This window comes from Eimeria tenella, genomic scaffold, assembly GCF_000499545.2.
Source record: "Eimeria tenella Houghton genomic scaffold, Eth_scaff3, whole genome shotgun sequence".
Taxonomy (NCBI): Eukaryota; Apicomplexa; class Conoidasida; order Eucoccidiorida; family Eimeriidae; genus Eimeria; species Eimeria tenella.
The window spans coordinates 232,330-257,131 of record NW_013542870.1 but is presented as its reverse complement, the minus strand read 5'-3'; the positions used below and the strand labels follow the sequence as shown (position 1 = coordinate 257,131).

The 24,802-nt window shown below is 49.9% G+C and overlaps 5 protein-coding genes across 5 annotated transcripts; 2 read left to right on the top strand and 3 right to left on the bottom strand.

The window, feature by feature from the left end:
* Positions 1 to 856: 856 nt before the first annotated feature.
* Positions 857 to 4,199, top strand: ETH_00019410 (uncharacterized protein; the record flags this gene model as incomplete). The annotated part of the gene is made up of 10 exons (XM_013375742.1): positions 857 to 1,098; positions 1,232 to 1,799; positions 2,061 to 2,200; positions 2,556 to 2,607; positions 2,790 to 2,890; positions 3,019 to 3,173; positions 3,347 to 3,446; positions 3,607 to 3,728; positions 3,887 to 3,961; positions 4,108 to 4,199. The coding sequence occupies 10 exons, from the start codon at positions 857 to 859 to the stop codon at positions 4,197 to 4,199; spliced, it is 1,647 nt and encodes a 548-aa protein (XP_013231196.1).
* An 871-nt stretch (positions 4,200 to 5,070) lies between these two features.
* On the bottom strand, positions 5,071 to 9,693 carry ETH_00019405 (kelch motif domain-containing protein, putative; the record flags this gene model as incomplete). The annotated part of the gene is made up of 14 exons (XM_013375741.1): positions 5,071 to 5,255; positions 5,502 to 5,610; positions 5,834 to 5,904; positions 5,989 to 6,158; positions 6,380 to 6,867; positions 6,994 to 7,076; positions 7,196 to 7,278; positions 7,433 to 7,559; positions 7,760 to 7,865; positions 8,067 to 8,217; positions 8,393 to 8,496; positions 8,796 to 8,952; positions 9,170 to 9,328; positions 9,437 to 9,693. 14 exons carry the CDS (start codon positions 9,691 to 9,693, stop codon positions 5,071 to 5,073), a joined length of 2,250 nt encoding a protein of 749 aa, XP_013231195.1.
* Positions 9,694 to 12,615: 2,922 nt separating this feature from the next.
* ETH_00019400 (uncharacterized protein) lies at positions 12,616 to 13,432 on the bottom strand (the record flags this gene model as incomplete). The annotated part of the gene is made up of 2 exons (XM_013375740.1): positions 12,616 to 12,763; positions 12,975 to 13,432. The coding sequence occupies 2 exons, from the start codon at positions 13,430 to 13,432 to the stop codon at positions 12,616 to 12,618; spliced, it is 606 nt and encodes a 201-aa protein (XP_013231194.1).
* A 4,678-nt stretch (positions 13,433 to 18,110) lies between these two features.
* On the top strand, positions 18,111 to 21,379 carry ETH_00019395 (MA3 domain protein, putative; the record flags this gene model as incomplete). The annotated part of the gene is made up of 10 exons (XM_013375739.1): positions 18,111 to 18,218; positions 18,368 to 18,530; positions 18,724 to 18,962; positions 19,182 to 19,345; positions 19,478 to 19,639; positions 19,949 to 20,102; positions 20,347 to 20,502; positions 20,688 to 20,831; positions 20,967 to 21,137; positions 21,257 to 21,379. The coding sequence occupies 10 exons, from the start codon at positions 18,111 to 18,113 to the stop codon at positions 21,377 to 21,379; spliced, it is 1,584 nt and encodes a 527-aa protein (XP_013231193.1).
* Positions 21,380 to 22,247: 868 nt separating this feature from the next.
* On the bottom strand, positions 22,248 to 23,149 carry ETH_00019390 (uncharacterized protein; the record flags this gene model as incomplete). The annotated part of the gene is made up of 2 exons (XM_013375738.1): positions 22,248 to 22,399; positions 22,603 to 23,149. The coding sequence occupies 2 exons, from the start codon at positions 23,147 to 23,149 to the stop codon at positions 22,248 to 22,250; spliced, it is 699 nt and encodes a 232-aa protein (XP_013231192.1).
* Between the last annotated feature and the right edge of the window lie 1,653 nt (positions 23,150 to 24,802).

Sequence of the window (24,802 nt, the reverse complement as noted above, 5' to 3'; positions counted from 1 at the left end):
GCATCTATTGCACCTACAGGACTCCAAACTCCTGTAGGCTTGGTATCTGTTTCAAACTACTCTGCAGACCTTTTATGCCGCATTGAGGTAATAGAATACTAGCCGAACTTTCCAATTGAAACTTGAATGCCCTTACTGGTCACAGACTTTCTCTTGAGCATTGCAGGGTGTTTCTCCCCTTCAGTTGCTCTTAAAGCTTCAAACATGCACCTGTTTTGGTGCTGTAACACTTAGATCTCTTTAATTTGCTGTTGTGAAGCCACAAATGTAGTATTAAAAATATTTCATGATGCAGTCTCCACAGGAACGGGCACCGGAGGTGCATTCTTAGAAGGCATGTACATGAACGCCTTTAAGAAGTATCCAGATGCTCAAAACCAACGATATTATGAACTTCATTCGGCAACATCAGACACTGGAAGTATGAATCCACTGCTCAGAGCTTTCTTTGGGGGCCCCCTTCAGCCCCACGTGCTCAGCTTCTACAGTATGCCACGTAATTTTTGGAGCTGAAGCATGTTTACGTTTTGCGTGCTACTTTTTTATGAGTGCAGCCATAAACCATAAAGACAACTAATGGTGTCCTGTGGAGATTCTGACTAACGGGACCACGACGAACACTGTGAGACCCAAAACATCGCTCGTTGCCTTTAGGCCTAATGGAATCGTTCATACGGAGTCAAGCTGCACATTAGAACAATTTTCCGATGGCGACTGTAGAGGTGTGCTGGCCTGACGTGTGGCGCCTGCAAGGAAGTTTGCTTGCTGATGAGCGAAGCCATCTGCTGGGTACGACATGGAGGCAAGCACCTAACAAACTCTGCGGCATTTGGCTTCCGCAGCAAATTGCGGCTAGATGAGACACGGCACGAAAACCGTACAGGCCTTCACTTCATTCCTAGCTTCGCTGTGCGACTGTGCAGCTGAAGTCGAAGTCGTCGCTTTGCTGCTGCTGCACATGCGTGAAGATGTTTTAATCAGACAGCTGGAAGTTGACCCCAAGCTGCGGAAGTGGCTAAAAAAACTGCTGTTGCAGTTGCCTTCAGCGTATGACTGCTACTCTGCCGAGGCATACCCTCTGACTCAAACAACGCAGAAGTACGGAGGATACAGCCCCACAGAGCTGCTCTTGCCTCTCATAGAAGTCTAGTGGCAGAAACATTACATATGATGCATATCCACTGTACAGCGCTGGGTTTTCGTTCACTTGTCCTCACACTGCTATGGTCAGGCTCTTGCTGCGGGTTTTCTTGCGGCTGGCGAAGTTGCAGTTGGTAAACCTGAAGGTGCAGCAGCTACTTTCTCTGCCATCTACAGCTTGTATGGATATCTGTTTGTGCTGGGAGGTGGCAGATCCGAATCTGTGTCGCGAAGTCGCCTTCACCTTACTGACGTCGCTGAAGCCCACGAAGCGACAGAGGCTCATAGTCGAGTTGAGAGAGTCTGTGCTTCGTGCACTTGACGTTGCAGCGAAGAGACTTGACGCGATCAACAAGCGGCCAGACTGCCCCGTATTGTGCCCACTATTGTCAGCTGCACAGGCGGACCATACTTCTTCGTCTTGGCAAGCGGCCACTGCAGGTGCTCTGCAGCATTTGATAGAAGTCCTATCGACTTTACGAGTAGCTACGTGCTGTTTACCAGTGTCCTTTGCACTGGAGCTATGGGAAAGAAGGCAAGATAAAGACTCGTCACATCCCACCATTGAAGCGATGCTCAACGCGCTGAGAAGGCCGGAAGCCCCTAAAATTGTTGAGGCTCCTTTCGCAGCTCTCCTTAGACGGGTCTATGCAAAACTGGTGAGATTTAAAGACATTACACGTATAAATCTACAAACTGCGTTTAAGCAGCACGTATTCGCTTCCCAGACGGCTTCTTTCAACAGCTGCGGTAGCTATAGTGTGCCTTGGCGTGGAATTTTGAGTTTAACACATTCGTTACGCGGCCTATTGACCTGGTTCAGACACGCCCACCGTGGACCGAATGGGCCACATCAATCATGCCACCAAGCCTTCATCAGGCGGCTATTAGGGCTCGGTTACTGATATGCAACTGTTTAGTTGGGGACGCAACTGCCCAAAGCCGCGCAATTCGGGAGGAGCTCAGTACTGGAGACACCAGAAGACGTAGTCGGTGGCTGGAGCAGCAATCAAGTAATTTACTACAGGATTGGGGCGCTTCGCTTCTTCAGCTATTTGAGGTGACTTAAAAGCACGCCAAGAAACCGTCACGACTTCCCCAATAGCTTTGGGTCGCTTTTGAGGTGCTGGCGGCACTGAATATTTCATCTGCGGCATTGCAGGACTGCTCCCCCAACGGTGGCACCACGGAATGTATTATCAATGACCTATCTTTTAGTGGGATTCGTCGTTTGCTGGATCACTGGCGCTCACTTGATGTGTATGTCTCTTGAGATGCCTGCTTTTGGTCATCAATTGACGCCAAGACTAACCAGCAGAATGAGGAATCGGAGGCATGTATTCAACAAATAGCTACGGACAGCTATCACGGTTGTGCGTTTAATGCGCAAAAGCTCGTCTTGACTTGTGCCACAGGAGTGCGGATGAAATAGACTACGTTGACTCTATTTTGGCCTCTCCCACGCATGTAAGAGCGCCATGGATACCAACTTTGTCCTGCTTGATGCAGCCTTCATATGATTATTTAGCGCCCAGAAGTGCCACAGGGGTTCAAGGGCTGCTGACACTGCTGCAGCGTACGCTTCAGCACGCAGGTTGAAGAATTATTCTGGGTGAATTTCCGGGAGCTGACGCTGCTTGGTTTTTCAGAGTGGCGATGCATTGGTGCCCACATGCGCATCGCTTGCTGCACCTTCTGAAAAAAAAGAGATGGTTTGGGTTCTGAACCCAACAGATGCGGCAACTGTAAAGTGAGTTAAGCAAGGGCTTTTTTCTAGATCTTGCTAACGGATGCTTTTTTCGCATGAACTGCAGACACTGGAGTCTTTGAGAGCATCTTGCTTTTACAGCCACTACTAGTTGAATTTATGGGTCTCAGGCAGCTACAGGAGATGCTTCCCGATCACGGCCCAGGATTTTTGTACTTGGCTCTGCGAGAGCTACGAGGAAACGCAGACGAAGTTGTTTCTTTTTTGGTTGAGAAGATGAAGCCTGCTGCCTTGCGCTCTGTTCCGCTGAAGGCGACTCTCCAAGGTAATCAACTCCGGTGTCCTCTAAGAGTGCCTGACACATTCTAGTCGAATTTTTGCCATGAATGCGGTAATGGTGTTTGGGGCGTGATGGTCTTGCGGAACAGCAGCTGCCATTCGTATTCCCTCAACCACAGCAAGTATATCAGAACTCTTCCAACAATGCTGTTACCCCAGATGCGGCGGAGTATATAGAACGGGAAGAGAAGGGCGCAGCGGCACTATCAAACAAGATCCTTCACAGCGGAGATATTGAGCGGCAGGTCCTTGCTCTCGCGTGAGTTCACGCACCTTGGAGCTCACATCGTCGCCCTTATGTCGTCATTGCAAGATGGATTAGAAACTTTTATCCCTGCGGCCTTCCAGTTCTTGTGCCTATGCAGTAGTTGGGAAAAAAGTCAAGAGCCAGAGAAAGTTAGCGACGTATGCGAGCGCAGGGAAAGGGCTGCTGAAGAAGTTCTGCAGGGTAGCGAAGACTCGGGCGGTTCGCTCTACGACGATGATGCTGACGACGATCTTCTCGGGGATGCTGTGACCACGCCGTGGAACCCTGCAGAGTGTCAGCGTTAACTTAGCATATGCTACCCTTAGCTAACAACAGAAGCTTCTTTGCAGGCAGTCACCCCCGGTGCCACACTGTGGATCATGGAGCAACTTCCCCGGTCACGTGAAATGCATGCTTTGTGCTTTTCTGCGGATCAACTTTGTGTATTGCAGCCCAGGAAGAGGAGTCCTCCTCATCTCGGGAATCCACGCAGGAGGATGCAACCTCTGAGCAGGCATCCCGAGGAGGTAATTATCACCTGCTTTCGTGCAAAGAATTCCAAGAAAATTGCCTTCCTGCATTCAAAGCTCCAGCACGCTGGAGCCTGACAATGCTGTTTCCTAGCAAACATCCTAGGCTGTCCGAAGTGTACTGTGTAAAACGTGCTTGTTAGGACGCATGCCAGTCAGAGGAGGGACATTGTTGGCTCGACGCAAGGAGACGAATAAAGCTGATGTAGGGAACCATTCACGACGCAACCAGTAAGCGTCTCAGCGCCGCAGCGACCACGGTGCTTCTAAAGTAGCAACGATTCGCAACGATTTCACCACAGCGCCAGCTGTGTGAGGATAGAATGCCCCCATATACATGCACGTGCCGTTTATGTCATTAATTCTGGCGGTGGAGTACCCCAAACCCTTTGTGTGTGTGACATCCGAAGACGGCGTAGGAAGATTGAGCGCTGTATGGGTCTCTAAATGCACAAACTAAGCTCTTGTTCACAGCATCAACTGGGAACACCTTCATACGAGTTGCCGAGTGGAGCGAAGGCTCGCTGGGCTGATCGCCCCAAGAAGACAAGGCTTTCGTTGAAGCACTCGGCTCGTTCCGTTTCACCCGGTGTGCGGCCCCGAGAGCCCTCGCCCTATCCCTGCCTGGGCGCACACATGTGTCAGCTCCGAAGCGCAACAAATACGTTTTTCCGGCAACTAATGGCACGACACCTTTCATCGTAGTTCGGGAGGGTTCTGAGGGGGCATCAGACACATACAAAGACGAGGCGAAGCCTTAAAGACGCAGCCGCGTGGCGAAGGAACATCACATGCCAACCACGCCCAAGACCTAAGCTGCTTTCGCCTTACATTTTTGACTACGTATGCTGCTTTGTTCTCTATCCTGCTCGTCGCTTCCCATGCAGCGCGTGCATTGGGGAGATAGCTTAAAGTACGTCTGCTTGCAGGTGACACTAAGCCATGAGAGCTATTCAAGGCGACTGCGCAGCGACTGCCCGGTCGTTGGGATGTTGCATTTTGAGTGAAGAACTGGAAACACATTTGCTGGGCTCTCACACAGGTTACTGCACGCCGCTGTGCAGATTGTTTACCTTCGGGCCGAGAATGTCCCAGCTGTCTTGCTACTAGTGGCGCTTAAGTGCGTGGCCCGTATGTCTGTCGTTTAGCGAATCATGCTCTTCTGCTTGATCTTCATCTAGTCGTAGCAGTTCGTCTATTCGGTGCAGTGGTCCCCGGATAAACGAGACGCGGGCTGAGGCAGCCTCAAAAGCTTCCCGCGTCAGCTCCTTGCTATTTCGCACCACGTTCCCTGGGGAACAGAAACACCACCGCAGCAGGGCATCCACGAAGGCCTACAATTTCCACTGCTCCAATCACCTTGTGTACTTGTTTTGGTTGGGGGCTCTGCTCTGTTTAAAGTCGAATGGATTTCCTCGGGGTTCAATGATTCTAAAGATGAATTCACCATGGCAAGAATCTGCCACAATGCTTTTGAGTGACATGCGACGGCACAGGCTCTGCAGTCGAACGAAAGAAACTGCAACTCGTCCCGTACCTGCAGTAGACACCTTTTCAATCCAGTGTGCTCGTGTGCGATCGAAAAAATCCCTTAGGCACTCGCCCTGTGCAGGTGTTTCCAGGGGGTCGTCAAGGTCGTACTGCTCCTGCGACGAACATATTTGCATTCTCGGGCATTTATGCCATACAAAAGAAGGCTGCAGTGCAGTTACCGACCAGGCTTTAATCATACAGAATGCTCTGAATGCACTCTGCAGCTGCGGAGCTTTTGATAGTTTACCAGTATGTCGAGCGTTGCTACGATGCTAACCACTGAATATAACATGATACGAAAAGTGATCGGAATATTCCATGCAGCATTCCATTTACCCTCAGCTGCTGTATCTCCTCCTGCACGCGACGTCGCACCCGCTGTACATTGCCTTGCCGTCGTGGTACTTCTGAGAGCAAAAAGAGCTAATGTACGGTATATCTCTGCAGTCGTCATCCCAATCAAAGCCTGCTACCTGTGCCACATGGCGTACCCTCATCCGACTCTGATGTTCCGTCGTCCAGCTCATCGCTCTCCAAGCTACTGGAACCACTGCTGCTGCTAACATCGCCGTCGCTTTCATTGCTGCTCTCATGGTCACTGTCTGCTCCTTGCCATTCCTGTTCATGCATAGTGCCCTCCAGCACTCGAATCCAGCGATCTCTGTAGGCAAATCTTCTCAGGAACACTCCGTTTCAACTTCATACTTACTGCCTTTTAAAAACCCAAGAGGCTTGTCATTTACGCGAAACACCAATTGTGAGTCAAACTCTTCCAGTAAGGGTTTAAATATGTCAGTTGGGCAGCTGCGACTTAGCGCAATAGCCGCTTTAAAAGCCGTCCAATGCTGGAGTTCTGCATGGGTTTCTACCCAAATCACACACCTCTTATTTAGATTGAGGGTCCAGCAGTCATCTAAAGTGATCTCCTTGCTCCCCAGCTCCATTATGCCCCCCATGAGGACCAAGTTCGAACCACGCACGCAAAGCATTCCATGAAGACGCGGTAGCGGCATATCAGCCGAAAACAATGGCGGGGTCTTTTGCGCTTCTAATGCCCTCAGTGGCGCTGCGTCGATCTTTGTGGCAGCCTGGGAACCATTAAGCTGCGTCTGTGTATCATGACAGTCGGAGGAGTTATGTGCTTCCACACATGCATAAATCTCAGAGAGAGTGGACAAGGTCTCATTTGTGTCGGCATTCTTCTCGTTGCCTCGAACTAAAGAAGCCGCGTGGACTGCCGCTTCATTATCTGGTTCTCTCCGCCTAGGGGCGTCGTCTTGAGTAGGCATAAAGGGCTGTGTCACTTCCGAAAAGTCCTGAAGACGTAGCTTCACCAGGCGGCCTTTGGCATCAAAGTAAGCGAATGTTTCCTGAGACAAAAACCCACTGAAACCCGCAATGCGGCTAGTGAGCTCTGCAGCACTACACGCACACTCTCAGACTACCCAAGAAGCTATTTTGTCGTGTTTAACATGAGCCATCTTCCTTCAACATACTTTCCAGTTTTCTTCACCGTCAGAAGATTCTTCATCAGCGTTGTTTTCGCAGTTGCTTTGCTCTTCCACAAGGTCCTGTTGACCTGGAAACCAACATCCATGACTTCCGCTGTGTCCTTAATAGCAGTTCTGCACACCTTTGGTACTAATGCGCTTAACTAGCTGAAAATGCTGAACACGAAATCCGCCTCGTCAAGCTTACCTACAGCTTTCTCAAGCTGCTCGCAAGATTGCCTTTTGCGGTTCTTCTTCTTTCCATTCTTAAGCTCGAGCCGGTACCAGCGCCTAAGCAAAATAAGTTTAAGACAGCTCTCTTCCAAAGCTAATATGGGAGGTATTCATAAAAATAACTCTCTCCAAGCAGGCGGAGCTTGATAAAGCATTCTTGAGACAACCGCGTGAACGACGCAAAGAGCAGAAAACATGCCGTTGGACCTACCTCTTTGTCATATCAAACGAATAAAGATCGTTGAAAAACACGGATGCCAGGTTTGTCCCTCCATCATCTTGGTCGGCGACACCGCCAAAAACAATAACACTAGACTTGTATCCGGTTGCGCACATTCCTGCAAAAAAGTCAGGACGGTCCGCAAAATATGTTACTAGGGTCTAGAACGTCGGCCAAGGGCAGCTCAGATTCTGATTCAGCAGGCAGTGCAGGAAACTGCAAACACCGACATTCAGACTAGCTCCGCGCTTACACTACAGTAGCATAAAATCCAGCAAGCGCACGACAAAGGATCTTCAGGAGCATACGTCAACTCACCTGTTCTCGGCGAGGGTGGAGTACCGCCATTTCTAATTTTCTCCCAGTTGGGAGTTTGCGTCCGTGCTCCCTTAGCCAGAGGCTTCAAGTCCAAGAGCCACGAGTCCTGAGTCGATTCACAGCCCTTGACGTTTGTTATGCTTAATTTCAGTGATCTTCACTGCAAACTGCTTCCTAGTTTGTAAAACGATTTTCACTAAGACCCTATGGATTTAACATTCGCCAAGCATGTGTGTAATGCGTGTACCACAATGCATGGCAACCTCAATACACGAGATTTGGCTGGGTCTGTGAATCCAAAACCTACAGTAAATGTCTTCCCCTGGACACGCTTGTTAGTGTCTCTGATCTTGGCGAAGCCACCATGAAGCAGTATCGCATCTCCAACAGCAATAAAGACACAGCCGCCTCGGGCCTCCGGAATGTGAGCATGAGGAGGAAACTCTATTTTCCGCCATCTGAGAAAAGTAAACCTCCCTTGATTGGTTTTTGCTCAATAAACTGCCGTAACTACCAACACAGCACACTGGCAGCCATCAATACGTCAAGCTCAATGCAGGACTGTCACCTACTTTGGCTGATCGCTAAGTCAACACTCAGCGCAAAATGAGGGGGACACATCAGCGAACAAACCTGTTTTCGCCAAAGATGAATATATATAAATCGTTGTAGTAGCGTGTATCTCTCCCCGTGTCGTGAAACCCGCCAAACAGAACTAATAGGCCACGCCAAACGACCTACAGCATCCGCAAATGTACAGTTGTGTCGCCTCAGCGAATTATCCATATGCGGCGCCTCTACTTCCCACCCTAGGTAAAACTACTGTCCGAAGTTGGTTGCATGACTCCATGGCGTGACCTCTCGCACACACACCAACGATATTCTACCACGAAGCGACATGAAACCACCTGCAGCACCATGTGAAGCATCCCAACGTCCCCATCAGTGCTCTCTTCCTATTTCGCTGTAAAGCTAAACCAGTAATTTACGCTTCTTCAAGCCTTTATGGACTTAAGAGAACCCGCTTAAGACACACCATTCTGTGTCCGCTCCGAGGTGAAGGAACCTGTGTAGAGGACTCGACGAGTATTTTGCTCCACAAATTCGTCTTCAGATCAAACTTCCAAAAGTCTTTGAAATGATGGAATTGATAATACGTCGAAAATTCACCTCCAAATATATACAGTGCGTCACTGAAGGCAGCAAGAGAAACATGAGCCAGTTCGACAAACCCCAACTCTTTCGCTTCCATGAGCGAAATCCAAATATCCGAACACCTTCAGCCCTACAAACTGCCTAAACGTCCTCCAAAGTAGCCTTGAAAACGGCTGCGCTCTGTCACAAAAACAACTCAGGCCATTCCGGTTCCTTGAAAGCCAACGGCTCTGCAAGGCAAGCTCTTGGGCTCACTTGTGATATACGGCTTGGTGAGAGCAGCGTGCCTTCGGCATTTCGGGGGCTTCGAGACGTTTCCATTCAGCTTTGTCCATATCCCATTTGAAGAGGTCACCAAAGACACGGACTTTCTTGCCGTCAAAACTCTCCCCACCAAAAAGCAAGAAGTCCCCACTTTGGAGTAAGACACGCAAGCAATCGGCAAAATATCTCATCATTCAGTGAAGAGATAACCACCGAATAAAGGCGACGGGTTACAACATATAGAAGCCGTGACCATACCTTGGTACGAGGGTTAGAGATGCATGCGCCCTAGGTGACGGTTGTTCACACTGTACAGCTTGGGTCTTATTGATTTGTCTTTGCCGCTGTTCTTCTTCCAACTGCTGAAGCAACACTTCTATTGGAGTCTCATCACAGTCTACCTCGCCTTTTCTCTGTTTTTTCTTTTGCTCTTTGGCTGCGGCTTTTTTCTGCTGCAGTTCCCGTCGTGCAGCCTTTTGTTGTGCTTTTTGGACGTTGCCCTTCGTGGGAGCCATCCTCTGTGCGTTGTTGATGTGAAAATTACATAGTAATTCTGACAGTAAAAAGCGTTAGTGGCCTGAACTGTAACCCTTCCCGACGCGCTATGGGAATGGGACATTGACTGGAGCTCGATGCGTTTGCCGCTCCCCAAATGCCACCAATATATGAAAACATCAAATAGCACGATGATTTTCAAACACTTTCAGAATTCGTGGGTGGAATCTGGAAGCTGAGGATAAAGGCTTAAAATCAGCATGCATCGGCCCCACAGGCCTTCTACACCCCCTTTCAGAAGGAAGGTATTTGGATTACTAGGAGAAAGGCATGCGCCAGCTGAATTCAAACATATTGTTGCAAACAGAAATCTGGATGAGTGCACTGAATTCAAGAATTTTCAGCAAGCTCTAAACCCAGTGCTGCTCTGCTCGGGGCTGCTAGTGACCACTGGTTTCGCGTTTGAAAGATGGCCTGCGCTTGCTATTGAGAGACCGAAAATCTCCGTTGGTAGTTGAACAGAACGCTCAAATTATGCATTAGTTTTCGATTTGACTCGGCGAAGCAGTACCTGTGAGGTGCCTGTGCAAGTACCGTAAGCTTTAGCAGGTAATTATCATTGCATTGCCTTCTGTCTCTGCCTTCGGCTCGATGGTTTCTGATTCGTTCCGTTCCTTCAGGGACCTAAATTCCAGTGAGCCCCATTAGCAGAGCTCAACAACAAAGCTCCACGCCATGAGCACGTTCTTTGTTCTCAAGGCCGCGGGGTCTCCGCGGCTTTTGTTATGGTTGTACTAGACCAGTTCCCCTCGTTATACTAGTTTTCCGTAGCTTGTGGAAGCGCCGCATCAAGTGACGCTGGAGCAGTCAATGTGCCAGTTTAACTCCAACGCTGCGGAGCGTCGCATCTGGGCTACTTCTTTGATACGCTTGTTTAGAATACCACATACGCAACAGGTTGGCTGCATTTATTATCTTTTCCATGCTCTCCGTCGGGACCTAAAGAGCTCAATCTTCACAGCGTACATATCGGCCTTTACGCCGATTTTTTCTGTCTACCTTTGCTCAGCGCAAGAGCCCCAGAGAATTCTCGAAGCCCTATCTAGCTCCCTTGAAGCTCGACTCGTGCCAACCTGTTGTTGCCGCAGCAGGCTGGTCACACTGGTACTGAAGCAGACGAGGAACAGCGAAAGTCCGCCACTCACACGCTGGAAGTTCTGACCTACTCATACCAAGCGATGCGGGGCATCTGCCACGCATTAGTGAAGCAAAATGGGCGCTCCAGCGTTTGCGACCTTGCAGATTGTGTTCCTAGCCGTCCCCCCCAAACTCCTAATTGACTGTTCAGCCCTCATCATTAACGACACGACGACGAGCCATGGAGCCTTCGAGCTGTCTGCGGAGGTGGGGTCGAGGCCATGTGGAGCAAGCACGGCTTCTGCTTTTAAAGAACTGTGCGCAACTGAGCTATCTTGTGGTTGCTTCACTAGTACTTGCTGGCAACTAGAAGTCTTGTTCATCCTTCATAGTTGTGATACTGCTTCACAGAACACAGCTCTGTCGTTCCACAGGCAGCAAATATGATCCCAAACGTTCTACTGTACTTAATACAAATAGCAAGCGTCATGCTATTCGCCCCAAGGGTTGCAAACCCTACTTAATACAAATAGCAGGCGTCGTGCTATTCATTCCGCTGCTTACAAATCCTACCTAAAACAAATAGCAGGCATCATGCTATTCGCTCAAGGGCAACAAATATCCGTCACGGTAAAGTTTGACGGCGAGTGTCAAGTAGAAAGCCCTGCTTGTTGACACGTGCTTGCGGACAACAGCAATACAAATAATTCCGCTGGAACCTGGAACCTGGTCCCTAAAGCGAATGGCTTTATACTCCACAATGCTCAGCAAACGCTTGGCGCGAAGCCCAAAGGTGATCCCACAGCTACGCCATTTCTTACAATGTAGGCACCCACGACACTTGGAATGCAGCAGAACAAAAGCGATGATCTAGGCCAAAACGTACGACTTCAAGTGCATCTCTGCGGAAGGACGTGCATTTACCTGGCAAAACCTAATGAAGAGGCCGTGAAAAGCAAGCATGAAGAAATGCAAACGCGGGTATCCTCCTCTTTCGAATCTTGATGTTAACCTAGCAAACGCATTTAGCTGAAGACTGTGGAGAAAGACCAGCAGCTGATATACTTGCAGTTCTAAGCACTACAGGAACAAAATGATGGGTGTTGTTCTACGGGGTTGCTTCACAGATATGTGGCGAATCCTGATACTTCTTATGGTGCACCCAGTACTGCCAATTCAACATTTCAGCAAGAAAATATAACACTTTGTCGATGCAATACTAGCAGTCTCAAGATCTTGGGAAGAATGCTTATGGTGCCCTGAAGTCAAGCTTGCCCTCCCTTTTGGGGTACCTGCTGCTTGCCACAATGCTACAAGCAAAAGTGCGTTCGGGGTCTCGTTTTAATATTCTAGTGCTCCAGAACGATGCCCACCAAAAATGTGCTTCGATAGTGCGCCCGTCATGACGGGTTGTCGCCGTTGTGAAGGCAGTACGAAACCAAGGAAGCCTGCCTCCTTGCTCATATTTCGAAGGCCTATACAAGAATATCCTGGACACCTAACAGTCGGAGATAAATCTCCAAAGCCGTGGAATCCCGCTACCGCGAATAACAAGCACAATAAACGCCTTCTCCCACACTTCAACAACACAGGTGAAATTCAATCCAATCTCAAAAAATTGCGATGCATGTCGGAGCTGTCCCCTCTAGCCTCCCGCACCATAAAATGCACGCACGCAGTGCAAAAGTCATCCAAGACGGCCTTCGCACTACCATCCACCGTTATGAGCACCGTTTGGACATAGAGTTCCTCAGAGCCCGAGCAGTGGGCATTCAGGCCCGTGGTGCTTTGACTGTCGGTTTTGGTCAGACCCGTGGTGCTTTGGCTGTAGGCTTCGGTGTAGGCCTTGGTTCAAGTCCAGTTGCCAGAATATAATATCCGGCAAACAACAATACCACCGAGAGAAGGTCGACTAAAAAATGTCGCTTGATTTTCTGGGACATGACGCCCAAACTGCACGTACACACACGCAGAGCATCTGAAGGCAATTTTGGGGCAAAGAACGCCTTAATCTACAGAGCAGGAACCCAGCGAGTCTTTTGAAACGAACCACTCAGCAGTTAGTCGAAGGCATGCACCACGGTGGCACCACGGTGACGGCGGATAAGGCAAGAGCCTTGTCCAACTACATGCAAGCAACGTCCAGCCATCTCTGAATGCTTACAAATATTGCGTGTCTGACGACTTCTCCGTCTCTGTTGCATCTGCCTCAAGCATGAAAGTACGAAGAAGCTCGAGATTTGCCTTCTCCTGTTCTTCCGATGAAACAGTGACGCCCACAGGGCCTGCATTCTGCGATGCAACACCTGCGTCGACTCCTGCAGAAGCACCCCTTTGCGCAACACCGCCAGCCGTATGAGCACTCACTTCTCCCTCCATATTCTCCACCACAGGTATATCCGCACTTCTGGCTGCATCGACTGCAGCAGAATAGTGACCGACGAGCAGCAGCTGCAGCACCACCAACGCCAATAGTCCACACCGGCGAAACGGCCTGAGCCGAGTCTGCCTCCTTGCGCTCCCCATGACTTTACTGGAAGAATCCCTAGCAACTAGCGTCTCATGACCCTGAGCATGCGCCCCACACCGAGGAGAGGCGGGTGCTCGCCGACCTGTGCCCATGTCACATGTATCCCTGCCAGCCATATAGACCACAGCTCTAAGACCCTCGATCTTTGAGGATGAAAATCCTCTACACGGCGGCGGAGAAAACTTGTCCCATAGTGGGTCTGTCACGTACTGCGGCAGGATCTCGACGACGGAGCGAGACACTTCCTTGCAATCACACGAGTGTGGGAAGAGGAAGAATTTCAGAATTAATGCAAGATATAGACGAGAAGATGCGATGTACAAAAAAGGAAAGACGGGTTGTTTTGGGCTGAAGCGAAGGGGACGCGGATCACAGCAGTGCTGAAGGAAGTGTAAACGCGCCTCCCGTTGAAGATCTCCCTTAATTGCTTTACCATGAATTTTGTTCCTTTCAATCACTAAAAGGGGGAGCAAATGGAAAAGCGAAAAGCGACCCCACAGAGAAGCCCTAAAACATTGGCCTCTTGCTGGTCACCAGCCCCTGCAGCGAGCGACGACGCACAGAGCACAGCAGCGTGAGGTACCTTTGCATTCAAGTGAGTGCCCACTTAGGCGCTAGTAACTCACGAATGCGCTAGTTAGATGAGCATGCGGGAAATTGTCGACACTTTTACGTTGCCATCACGAGGGGAACTGCTCTTCAAGCTGTAGCTCACCGAGTGCTTGGTCCATATAGCACTCCGATAGGATGAAGAGAAAGTACCTCCTGTGCTTCTCCGAGGGTAGCTCACTGCTACAATATTAGGCCCCCTTAACCAACTCTCCAAACTAAGGGCATTATGGCTGGTAAAAGCGTATTAGCATTTGCAGCTCCAGCATCTGTAACGTACAGTGCACAAGCTATTTTTGTGCCATGCCAATCAATACTTACCACAGCGTGATGTAATGGAAGTAACATGAGGAAAAGTCTTACGATGTTGTTGCTGGCGTAAGTAAGTGCCCGGCTCAAGGTGCTAGAGCGAGCGACATGTCTCTAAAAAGCAGCATAATGACCAAAATAGTCGAAGGTTGGTGCCTGAAGTATAAGGTGGCAACGAGGCTTTTCGCTGCAGGAATGCCTGCAGTGGGGACGCGTGGAGATGACGCAGTGCAATGAGGCCCGGATGAGGACTCAAAATGAGTGCCAGCGCTGATTACCCAGTGTGAATGAAATATCCGTGCATACGCTAATGCCTCTTTTGATCGAACAATCACCTGGTGCCGAACATTGAGGGGTGCTGTGCTCGGAAATACATTGTGATATCGATGTATAGCTGAATACGGGAAACAGAAACAAGGCTTGGGTTTCAATTCAGGACATTAAGACTTGGTCCATACCCTAGAATAACCTAAATGCGCTGCCGACAAGCGTGAATAGTCAAACAAGAGGATATCTCATATGTCCTTGAAAGACTTGTGAAAATCCTCCTCTTGAAGTCCTCCTGGCATTTGGGAAAGAAAAAGATTTGCATAGAAGATGTGCAGCATGTTGAGAGAGATTCCGATCTGGATGTCACATGCGAAGTAGGGTATTTCACTGCAAAATCCGCAATATCGACTCAACAGGCTTTTACCTATACTGTTGGCGTACGGAATGCTTTAATCATGCTTCCAACAACTATTACAAGCGTGCATTTGACTGAGACGCCAGGCGTTGCCGAGCGACTGCCAAGAAAGCAGAGAGCAGACGCCTGTGCCTCGCTTAAAGTATGTCGCAATGTTGGGCACTCGTTTAGCGCATTTTTTAGTTTGCAGCTTTGACATGGGAGCACCGCAACACACTGGTGCTGCTGCTACTGCGGCACCGCTGCAGCTAATTGTAGTATCTGTTCGTTGCATTAGCTTCGTATCCATGGAGAGGCTATTGCTGCCGCAGGAACCTTCGCACCTCTGGCAGCATCAGCAGCAGCAGCAGCACCAGCGAATCGTTCCCTTAGTAGAATTTATGCCCTATTGACTCTCGAATCTTACCTTGAAGATACTTGAACATTACATAAAGTAATCTAGAGCCATGTTCATGGACAACCCAGCTGATACCAGTTATTCGGACTAAGGCAGAGCTTCAGTTATCTTGGTATACTGCCTCGGTGCTCTCGCCAATCCTTCCTCTACCACTATATAGCAGAACAGCTTCGGCACCGGCCGCAGCTTGACCATTTTTCAGATAAAACAATTTTTAATTTTTTTAGGTTCAGCTTTGGCTGCTTCAAATGGTGTCTGGGATTTATTGCACGGACCCACAGCACAACTGACATCACAAGCAGGGATCCGGTGTGGGTGAGATATCGTTAGACGGGGAGGCAGTTACTTGCAAGAATATAGCCTTTTGGGGACTTTCTCAACAAGGGGACGAGTCCCTGCAGAGCCCATGCCACAGTCATTATTCGAAGCTGAGACCACCAGCTAGCATGCTTCGTTGCTGCGGTGACGTGATGTAGAAGAATCTTAGGACGGCTGCTGACAGACGCGCAGTGGTAAAGACTTACATCCGCCTGGCACGCAGCAGGTGTTTGGTGGAGTCCACGGAAAGGGCGAGACGGCGGACTGCATCCAGAGATCTGAGGGACAGTTAATTCCACCCAACATAGTGACTAATGAGACCATGAGCTAAGCAGACCAATATTAGAAAGATCGGTAAAGGTGTAGAGCTACCAAGGTCCCTCGAGGTGGGCGTCGGTGTGGCGAAGTGGGCTTTTATAGTGCGCAGCGCTGCGGTGTAGCCCAGAAGTGACCTTCAGGTTTACAGGATTCACAACATATGGGAAAACGAAATACAAAGAACCAAGAGCACCAACAAAGGGAGTCATTTCTATGGAGAGGCCTGATGTGCGCTGCTTTTAGGCTCAGGGTGTAAGGTTTGTAAGCGAAAGTGAAGCTGTGGTGCACGATGCACGGCGCAGTTTCATTTTCTCTTGTGCATGTTTCAGCCTTTTACTCACGCAGCACAGGAAAAAAATTTGGAGAGATGAAGTGCACCGCCTAGAATTTTGACCTGCAGTGATGTTCTTCAGAACTTTTTGATTCTTTTACGATGCTTTCAGTGAGTAGTGGTAGGTGTGTGCTTACGTAGCCCCGACAGGAAAGGCACACGGGAGCTACCCTGGGCTTAGCTCAGTACAATTTGGGAGCCGTTCCGGAAAGCCTTCTCTAGACCCGAGTAGCATTCTCAGCCCAAAGACCTCTAACAGGATGCGCCAATTGCGGAACTCGCGTGTGGGAGCTGCTCATAACCAGATGCCCTCGAGAATAATCAGTGTTTTCAATCCAAATCAAGGAAGAAAGCAGGGAGCTCCGACTCCCGTAGGTTGGGTTTATAACAAGGATCACACATGATTGGGGCAGAGGCGGCTACGTAGATCAACCCCACACCCAAAAGCTGCAGAGCCTACTGCAGATCCAGTTCTACACTGCTAATAGGGGAGCCACTACGCGAGGCTCAGGCCAGCATGACACACTTTCCGAATACATTACATGAACCTACCACCACACGGCATGCCCCCTACTCAAAGGTTACTCGAAATGGACCCTACAGCCCATCTTCACGCTAGCAACTGGTGTCCCAATCATGGCGCAGGCTAGAGCAACAGCTAGGGACGGCGTTCATCCCCCCTCACATCCACCGCGTTTGATAGTATTGTCTGCTACCAAGTCGGTAAGGTCGCGTCAGCATTCAATGTGCTTCATTGTCACTAGTCAGCCAAACCTAAGGAGAGGATCCTGCAGTGTGAGCGCTCAGTCCCGCCATTCCCTGTTATAATGACTGTGTGACGCACGAAAGCGAGGGGCCACTTCGTGTGTCAGTGCATTGTAGGCGCATGCTCGAATGCTCGATACTCCCGTTTTCGTTCATATTCTCCAGAGGCCGCTAGTTAGCCTCACCTGCTTCATTTTTAGGTGATTCTTTGTTTTCAGTGCGCCCGACAATAGCGGTTACACGTAACATTCCTCCCTGGTGAAGGAGCAGAGGCAGCCAAATAGTGGCTGGGGCTTGGGGCCGTGGGGTGACAGCCAAATAGCTTTTTCCATCTTTCTACAGCGACTCGTCTTCGCTTTGTAAGTTTCGAAGCCTCTCGAAGCCTCATAGCAGAAAACGGTTCCTTCTCATTGCCACAGTACTTTTCGTCACGTCCGCATTGGCTTGCCCGTAGGGCAGGCGACGCTGTGCACATGAACCACCAACGTTTTTTCCCTCCAATTCGTTCCCTGAATTCATCGTTTCACTATATTCTGGCACGGGTGTTTCTCTAGATAGCACACACGCAGGAACCCTGTAGGTACAGGGGTCTTTAACAGTCAGCGTCGCTGGTCAGCCGGCAACAAAGAGGATATTAACGGAGACGAGTGAGTGACCTCACACAGCTGGCATCACAGCTTGACGGTGCGCAATTACACCTCACAGGAAAGGCGAAGGGGCTGTGTTTGCAATCTGGGCTCGAAACTGTTCACCAGTGTGCACCAAACTTCCCCAACAGCGTGATCCCGCCGTTGTTAACAGTAGCGAGCCTCAACAGCTCAACAACGCTGCCTTCAGGCAGCCAGAAGGGACACCAGGAGAGGTCATTTGTTCACAGATACTCCAGGGATCCCTGTGCAAGAGGCCGTGCGAACGGGTGGCGAACCTTTATCCTCCACCCGACTACTCCCCACTTTGCTGCGTTGCCGAGCATAGGAAAGTCATCGGGTGCAGCAGCAGCGTCAGAGAACAGGTGTCGTGCGCTCCTGTTTCGTTAAGATGGCTGATAAGCTGCTGAACCGCAAAGGCGACTTAATTCGCGACCAGCTCGAGTGCAATCCTGTTCCCATGGATTCAAACGATCCCATGTATGATAGCGAGACAGAAGTAAGATATATTTCAGTTTTTACATGAAAACTGTGTGAATTGGTGAGCTTGTGTGTAGAGAGTAGATTTAGGGGCAAAGGCTAGGACATTTCAGCTCAGTAATACACCTGTTAAGAGAGTCTTGACAGTGAGCCTGGCATGCATCACAGGATGACAACTGCTTTTACCAAGTGATCGAAGTGGGAGCATGCGACTATCGGTCCACGATTAACAACCAGAGCTGCTTTTCTGTTTCGCGCGAACCTGGAGCTCTTGTGCGCCCCCCCAAGACCGCAGAGGAGTTCCGCGCTGCCGTCGATGAAACGCTCAAGGGTAGAAACGACGAGGCACTTTCCTTGCCGGTGTAGCGAGACCTTTGACGTACACTTCCGCAGCACATTTTATACTTCATGTGCCTTCCACGCTGTGGCAGTGGTGGGGGTTGAGGAGTTCTGTGCTCAGTCAAGTTATATAGATGCATGGGCTTTTCTGTGCATAAGGCAAGCCGGCTGTTTTGTACGTGCAGCTTTCTTCGCGTCCGCGGACTCGGTTGACTTGGCCGCCCGTCTTCAAGCGCTGGATTGTCGATGCTACCACGATGCATTCGTAGTGTATGCCGTCCGCGCCTCCCTAGACAGAAGCACAGAAGATCAACGGCGAATGAGCGCAGAGTTTGCACTTCTTGCCGATAAGGGTCTTCTCACAAGACAACAGCTGTGCAGAGCTTTTGAGAAACTGGTGCAAAGCTCGGATGACATTGAGTTGGTAGGCTAGGACTGGGTGCCGGCGTCTCTGGCATATTGTGTGCGGTTTACAAGTATCTGATCGTTTTAATATTGCTATTTACATATTGGACCGGACGTTCTTATGAACCTGTGAAGATTGCATGTAGGCGTGGTAGAGTCGTCGATATCTCTGTGTAGGACGCGCTTGCTGCTACAAGCCGTCAAGTTCTAGCCGCATTTGTGGTGGATGTTGGTGCAGGACGTGCCGGATGTCGCTAGCCGATTATTTGCTTTCATAGAATGTGCCTCACTCGACAACTGCATCGGGGCCGATGTTCTGAGTCGTTTGCCGACCGCGTTCGTTTCGAAGCTCGACCCTGCAGTTGTTGCAAGCAACATTGTTGTCCAGGCAGCAGTCCGCCAGTACGTCTCTCTTTTGAGTCCGGAAGCGTGGGCTTTTAGTCTGGGGTTTGCGGGTAAAGGCAACTTCTCATTTACTGGGAAATATCCGATGGCATCGTTCATTCGAACTGTGTGCGGGGTTGACGTTTTTAGGATGCAGGAGTTTAAAGCAGCCCTCGCGGAGTTCTTGGAGGACGTCTTTGAAAGCGAAGGCGTACAGGAAGCAGAGCTCTTCCTGCAGGCACAGGACAAGCCACTTTGCCAACATGAGTTTGTGTCAAAGCTCGTTGTAGCATCTTACTCAAGAGGTTCCAGGTACGAAGCCTTGATAACGAATGCAGGACCTAACTGGTGACACTTGCTTTTTCTGGCTGCAAAACAGGGCATGTAGGCACTTGCAGTGAGCACATTGTGCTTGATGTTGTAGCAGAACCGGAATTGCGTTGTGCATGAGCTGATGCCACTTGCCTCTCACTTCAGCCCGCATTGTTCATCAGTATTGTATGTAGAGGACTGCAAATAAATAACAGGTGCACAACAGTGATATATCTCAATATCGTTCAAAGTTCGGCTCATTACTGGTGCTGGTAGCCATGCGTGTGTCTGTGCGTGATCTACTTCCAGGGACCGGGAACTTGCCAGTAATATTCTTGACCGACTTTATGGGAAGACGCTAAAACCAGATGACTTGCAGGTTGGATTCTCTCGACTTGTAGGGGCAGTTGATGACCTTGCTCTGGACGTGCCCCAGGCACACGATTTCCTGACGAAAAGCTTGGTAAGAGATTCACCTTTTGCGCTTTTGAGATCTGTGACCTTGCATTTCTACCAGCGCTCTGTTATTTAGGCGAGCGGATGGGATGAACTTATGCTCAGCGTCGTAGCAAATCCACCACAGCCACAGCAGTTTCATCTTACAGCTATGCATTATTACACGGCTATCTGATTCGTTCGTAGCCATTGTGGATGACTGAGTATATTCTTTCTTGCTAATGTGGAGAAGGTTGGCGGATTTACTGCAGGCTCGGGCTGTAGTGGACGAGCTTTTGCCTCCGGCCTTTTTGGGAGATCGGTATAGGCTACACTTTGGAGGGATTGGAGGGATGCAAGTCCTCAAAAAGGCACAGAAGTGGCTCTGTGAGCAACCAGGAAAGGCTGCAAGCGAACGTTTTAGAAAGGTATGCGTTGGGACTTCCGCAGGTGGTGGGCGTTGCCTTGCTGTACTTAATTCTTGAGTAAGCTGGAGCACTTTTTGAGGGTAATTCAGCCGCAGACGCATGATTGTCCCCCTGAGTGGATTCGGCGCTTTCCTCAGCATTATCGCTACTGTCCAGATTGCGCCGTGGTGTGAGTACAAACGCAGATATGGACAGGAACGGACCCAACGATGCGGGAAGCACGTATTTTTAAGCATGAACTTAAAGCATGCATACGCAAGTACCTTGATACCCTCGACGCAGCCGAGGCGGCGAAAGCAATTATAGACATGAATCTGGCTCCTGACCAGGTGATCAATGGAATGAAGGCAACAGTTCGTGTACACTTCGTATGCCCATTAAGATGCGAAGTATTGTATTGGAGCTTCGGATTTGCAGCCCACTTATATGGTGGTTTCACTACGCTTGCCTTGTTGGTGCCAAAGGATTCCGAGGTAGTGCGCAAAGCCTACATCTTCTCTATGGAGCGATCGAAGGATCCAGAGCAGGCAGCAAAAGCTGTCGTAGGACTCCTTGAGCAACTGCGTGCTCTAGGAGAACTTGATCAGGAATGCATTATCCAGGGCCTGGCGCAGATTAAAGATCTTCTCCCTGATGTACGTCATTGCACCAGTGGTTACAAACGCTGCTGCAACTCCATAACCCCATAATACACATTAAATTGGTGCATTGGACGTACAAGGGTACTGGTCTTTTTTGTTTTGCTTGCCCGTAGATTGAGTTGGACGTACCCAACGCACAGCAAAAGATATGCTACATGGTTGCGGCCTCGCGAAACAAGGGGCTTCTGCCTGCTGATTATGTATTTGCTGAAGAAGCAGTTGAAGACGGACAGTAAGTCAGCACGCCAGTGCTTCCATTGCATTCGCGTCACACTGGCGCTTACTGAGCAGGGAGACGACTACGACTGGCAGGTGGCGATCTCTCCCCTTCAGTTGTAGCCTAATGGAGAGCGAAGGTTAGTCTCCTTCGTCAGCTGACCGTTTGATAACGTAGTTCCTGCTGCAGGGCAACGCAGGCGCAAAGCTGGCTTGACCTGGCCCTGGCAGTCATGTGGCATATTGCATTGTGTGCTGGCGCATGTGCCAGTGCTACACCGTGGCATTCCTTCCCCTCAGCACCATTGCATCTGCATGTGTTAAGAGTAGGGGTCAGGAAGACGATGGCAGTGAGTATCAATAAAGTCGACTCTGGCCCTACGCACGTAACAAGCGGCTGTAGGGGACCCAACAGCGCATTATTTCCTAACTTCTTTCTAACGCCGCTCCCCGCAGTAGCGAGCGACGGTAAAGGTCGACATCTGCACATTTCTTTAGAAGTGTGCTTGCCGCTGTGAATGCTAGCATGTTCGATGTCCGGGAGCTGCCTGAACCAGTGTCCGTAGAAGATACAACTAGGTAGGGTACAACTCAGTAGCACTTAGACGGATCACTGGTGCGCTGGCGTCCTAGTGGAGTGATGCACAGGCACAAGGCCACCGTACGTAGAAGCTTTTCGTCCATTTGGCAGTGAGGAAGCCAATGGAATGAAAAGGGAGCGTGTTCCAGCGCGTCTTCTAACGCTGCCATGTTGCAGCCAGGAGCAACGCGACCTTGCGGTCCAGGCGATCACGAAGATGCGTTGTAGGTGAGCAGTATTCCGGTGGAAAGCTACAACTGTGGCGGCTAAAGTGTAAAAAGCTTCGCACATGCTCATGCAGAGTGACGCTACTGAGCAGGCTGCCGGTGACACTCAGCACACTGACAGTGCGGGGCGTGCGAATACGTTATGATGAACTCTGGTAATGCCTGGGCCCTTTCGAACACCACGAACTCGACACCGTCCACAACGCCCCCACGTGTACGGCACTCCGCCATCACTGCAAAATATCGAAGAAGCAGCAAGCCACTCGTTCGGGGACGCCGTTGCAACACTCTTTCCGTTTCTAAACACCGCATATGAACTTTAGAAGTGGCACAGAATCATTTTCACTGGTCTCGGCGCCTGGCTTATCTGCAAGGAGAAGCCTGCACTAAGTGATTCATCATGCGGATACACATGCTGGGCATGCATGCGCCTTACCTGAATCATAGGCTAGCTTTGCCGATGTAGTAGTCGGCTTGTTGGGAGGCATGCGTGCATCTGGCATAGGAGAAACAGCCTTGTACACTTCGCCTAGACAAACGCGCGCGAGAAGAAGACACCGCATAATCGGTGGACTGACTGCCGGATTTAGGCATAAAGAAGCTCCTTGCACTCCGCTTTGCTGGGTTTTTGCGCTTGTCGGGTCCGTCTGCTGCGAGCTTGTTGGACACGAACTAGAATTCGTTTGCTTGCTCAGTGTTTGGCCCGGAAGCGAAACGTCCTTTGATCGAGTTAAATTCGCGCCGCTCCCCTGTCTTGCAAATTTTGCACATACTGCTCTGAAACGCCCTTTTTCCTTATCTTTCTTCTGGGGTCCGTCTGGTGTGCAGGAGACTCCAGAAGCAACAAAACTGGTTGGTGTAGACCTGGCATTTCCCTTCCCATTAGTCGCCCCACTGCTCCTGCGAAATCTAATGCCGCCACAACTTTTGTTCGTGTTCTGGAACGCGAGCCCATGTGAGTTCCCTCCGCCTCCGCCCCCCATGCGGGCGGCAGTGCTACAGAGTGAAGCGCACCCACTGGGCGCTCCTACTGGTGGCGGCTGTGCCAACCGAGTTGGCAGGGATACGTGAAACGTAACAGCCGAAAGTGGTGCAGGTCCAACTGCTTTGACCGAGATGTCGTTAGGGCGCGTATACAGGTCAGCTTTGCTCGCATGTGGAGAAAAATATGTGCCAATGCCAAACAACCTCCCTGAAAAAGTGAAGAAGGCAGTGCAACGCCTTGCTTCAAAAGTTGCAGGCTAAATACATCTTCATTATGCAGCCATATTTATTAAGGTAGCTTTTAGGTTACCTCCGTTCTCGCCTCCTCTGCGAAAATCAAACCCCGTTAATGCTATCAATCCTGCACGTTCTTCAGTGCATCCATGAAAAAGGAAATATTCGTTCAAATAAGCCTGGGACACATATTTCTGAGAAAATTCATATATTCTTTCTCGTTCTAGATACAACAGCTGTTCATTTTATCCAAAAGCTCCTAAGGTAGTGCGGTTTATTAGCGCCTGATTGACTCCTCTGAAGACTATATGTATTGTTTGCCCCTGACTGAACTGCCGTATATTGGTAGCATAGCATTCACAAGCACACAAGCTTAGGAATTTGATGAACTCTGGGTGCTTACCTGAGTCGGATGTACTTGAGGCTTAAGTATAGGGTTGGGGAGAGCCTCATCAAGACTGCAACCGCTGTTTGTGTTCATCAACAAAAGCATGCTTCTTTCGTGTAGGTAACGCCGGACCAAAATGCCATTGCAAATCCGCTCCACTTTGTGGATCTGCAGCACCAGCACCACTAACACCCCAAAAGAGGGGTGACTCGCGTAAACATTTACTGAATGTCCTTTCTTGTGAGTGCCTGAGCCTCCTCCCGGTCAAACCCACCACGAAAATGGGAGGCTGGTGGAAGGAGAAGCTATTAAAACGGCTGAGATTGCCTAGTGCAAGTTTCCCATCTTTTACAGCCAGATACGGTCTGTACGATTGCAGTAAGCTATGCTGCTTAGCCCTTCCGGCAAGCCCCGATGTATTGTTTATAGGGGGGAGAAAACTGCCGACTGGGGGGCGATAAACAGTGTGCGGTAGAACGGATTCCCTGTGCTCCGCAAGCGAAGAATATACCTGTGAAATGGGACACAAACCGTTTACCCGCGCCCGCGCACAAACTACAAATCCGTACGATCGTGATCTGGTGGAGCGATTTCCCGCCGGTATTGGCTCGAGCAACAGAATTCTGCAACTGTATCAAGCAGTATCCAGACACCCACACCGGTGCAGTTAAAAGATTGTCCCCTCCCCAGAGCTTACCGCCGCCACGCAAAACTGGTAAAGTGCATCTGACGGAGAAAGGACCTTCCTTGCAGTTCCGTAATTCCTAAGTGCTCCTGTCCCAAGTTCTGGTGGCGACATGAAATGTAATAAGTGTAAATGCGGATGAATAGAATAATTGGGCACGTTTGCTACGCTTGTCCTCAAGCTGTGTTTAGTAAACGAGCTGCTGAAATCCCAACGAGTTGCTCCAACAGAGCTTCGTCGGTGTATACTCAGGCTTCTCTTACAACAAAATGGAGTCGAATCACTTTTGGTCCCTTTCGACGGCATGCTGGAGCTCCTGAAAAGTTTACTATCATTCTCTACATT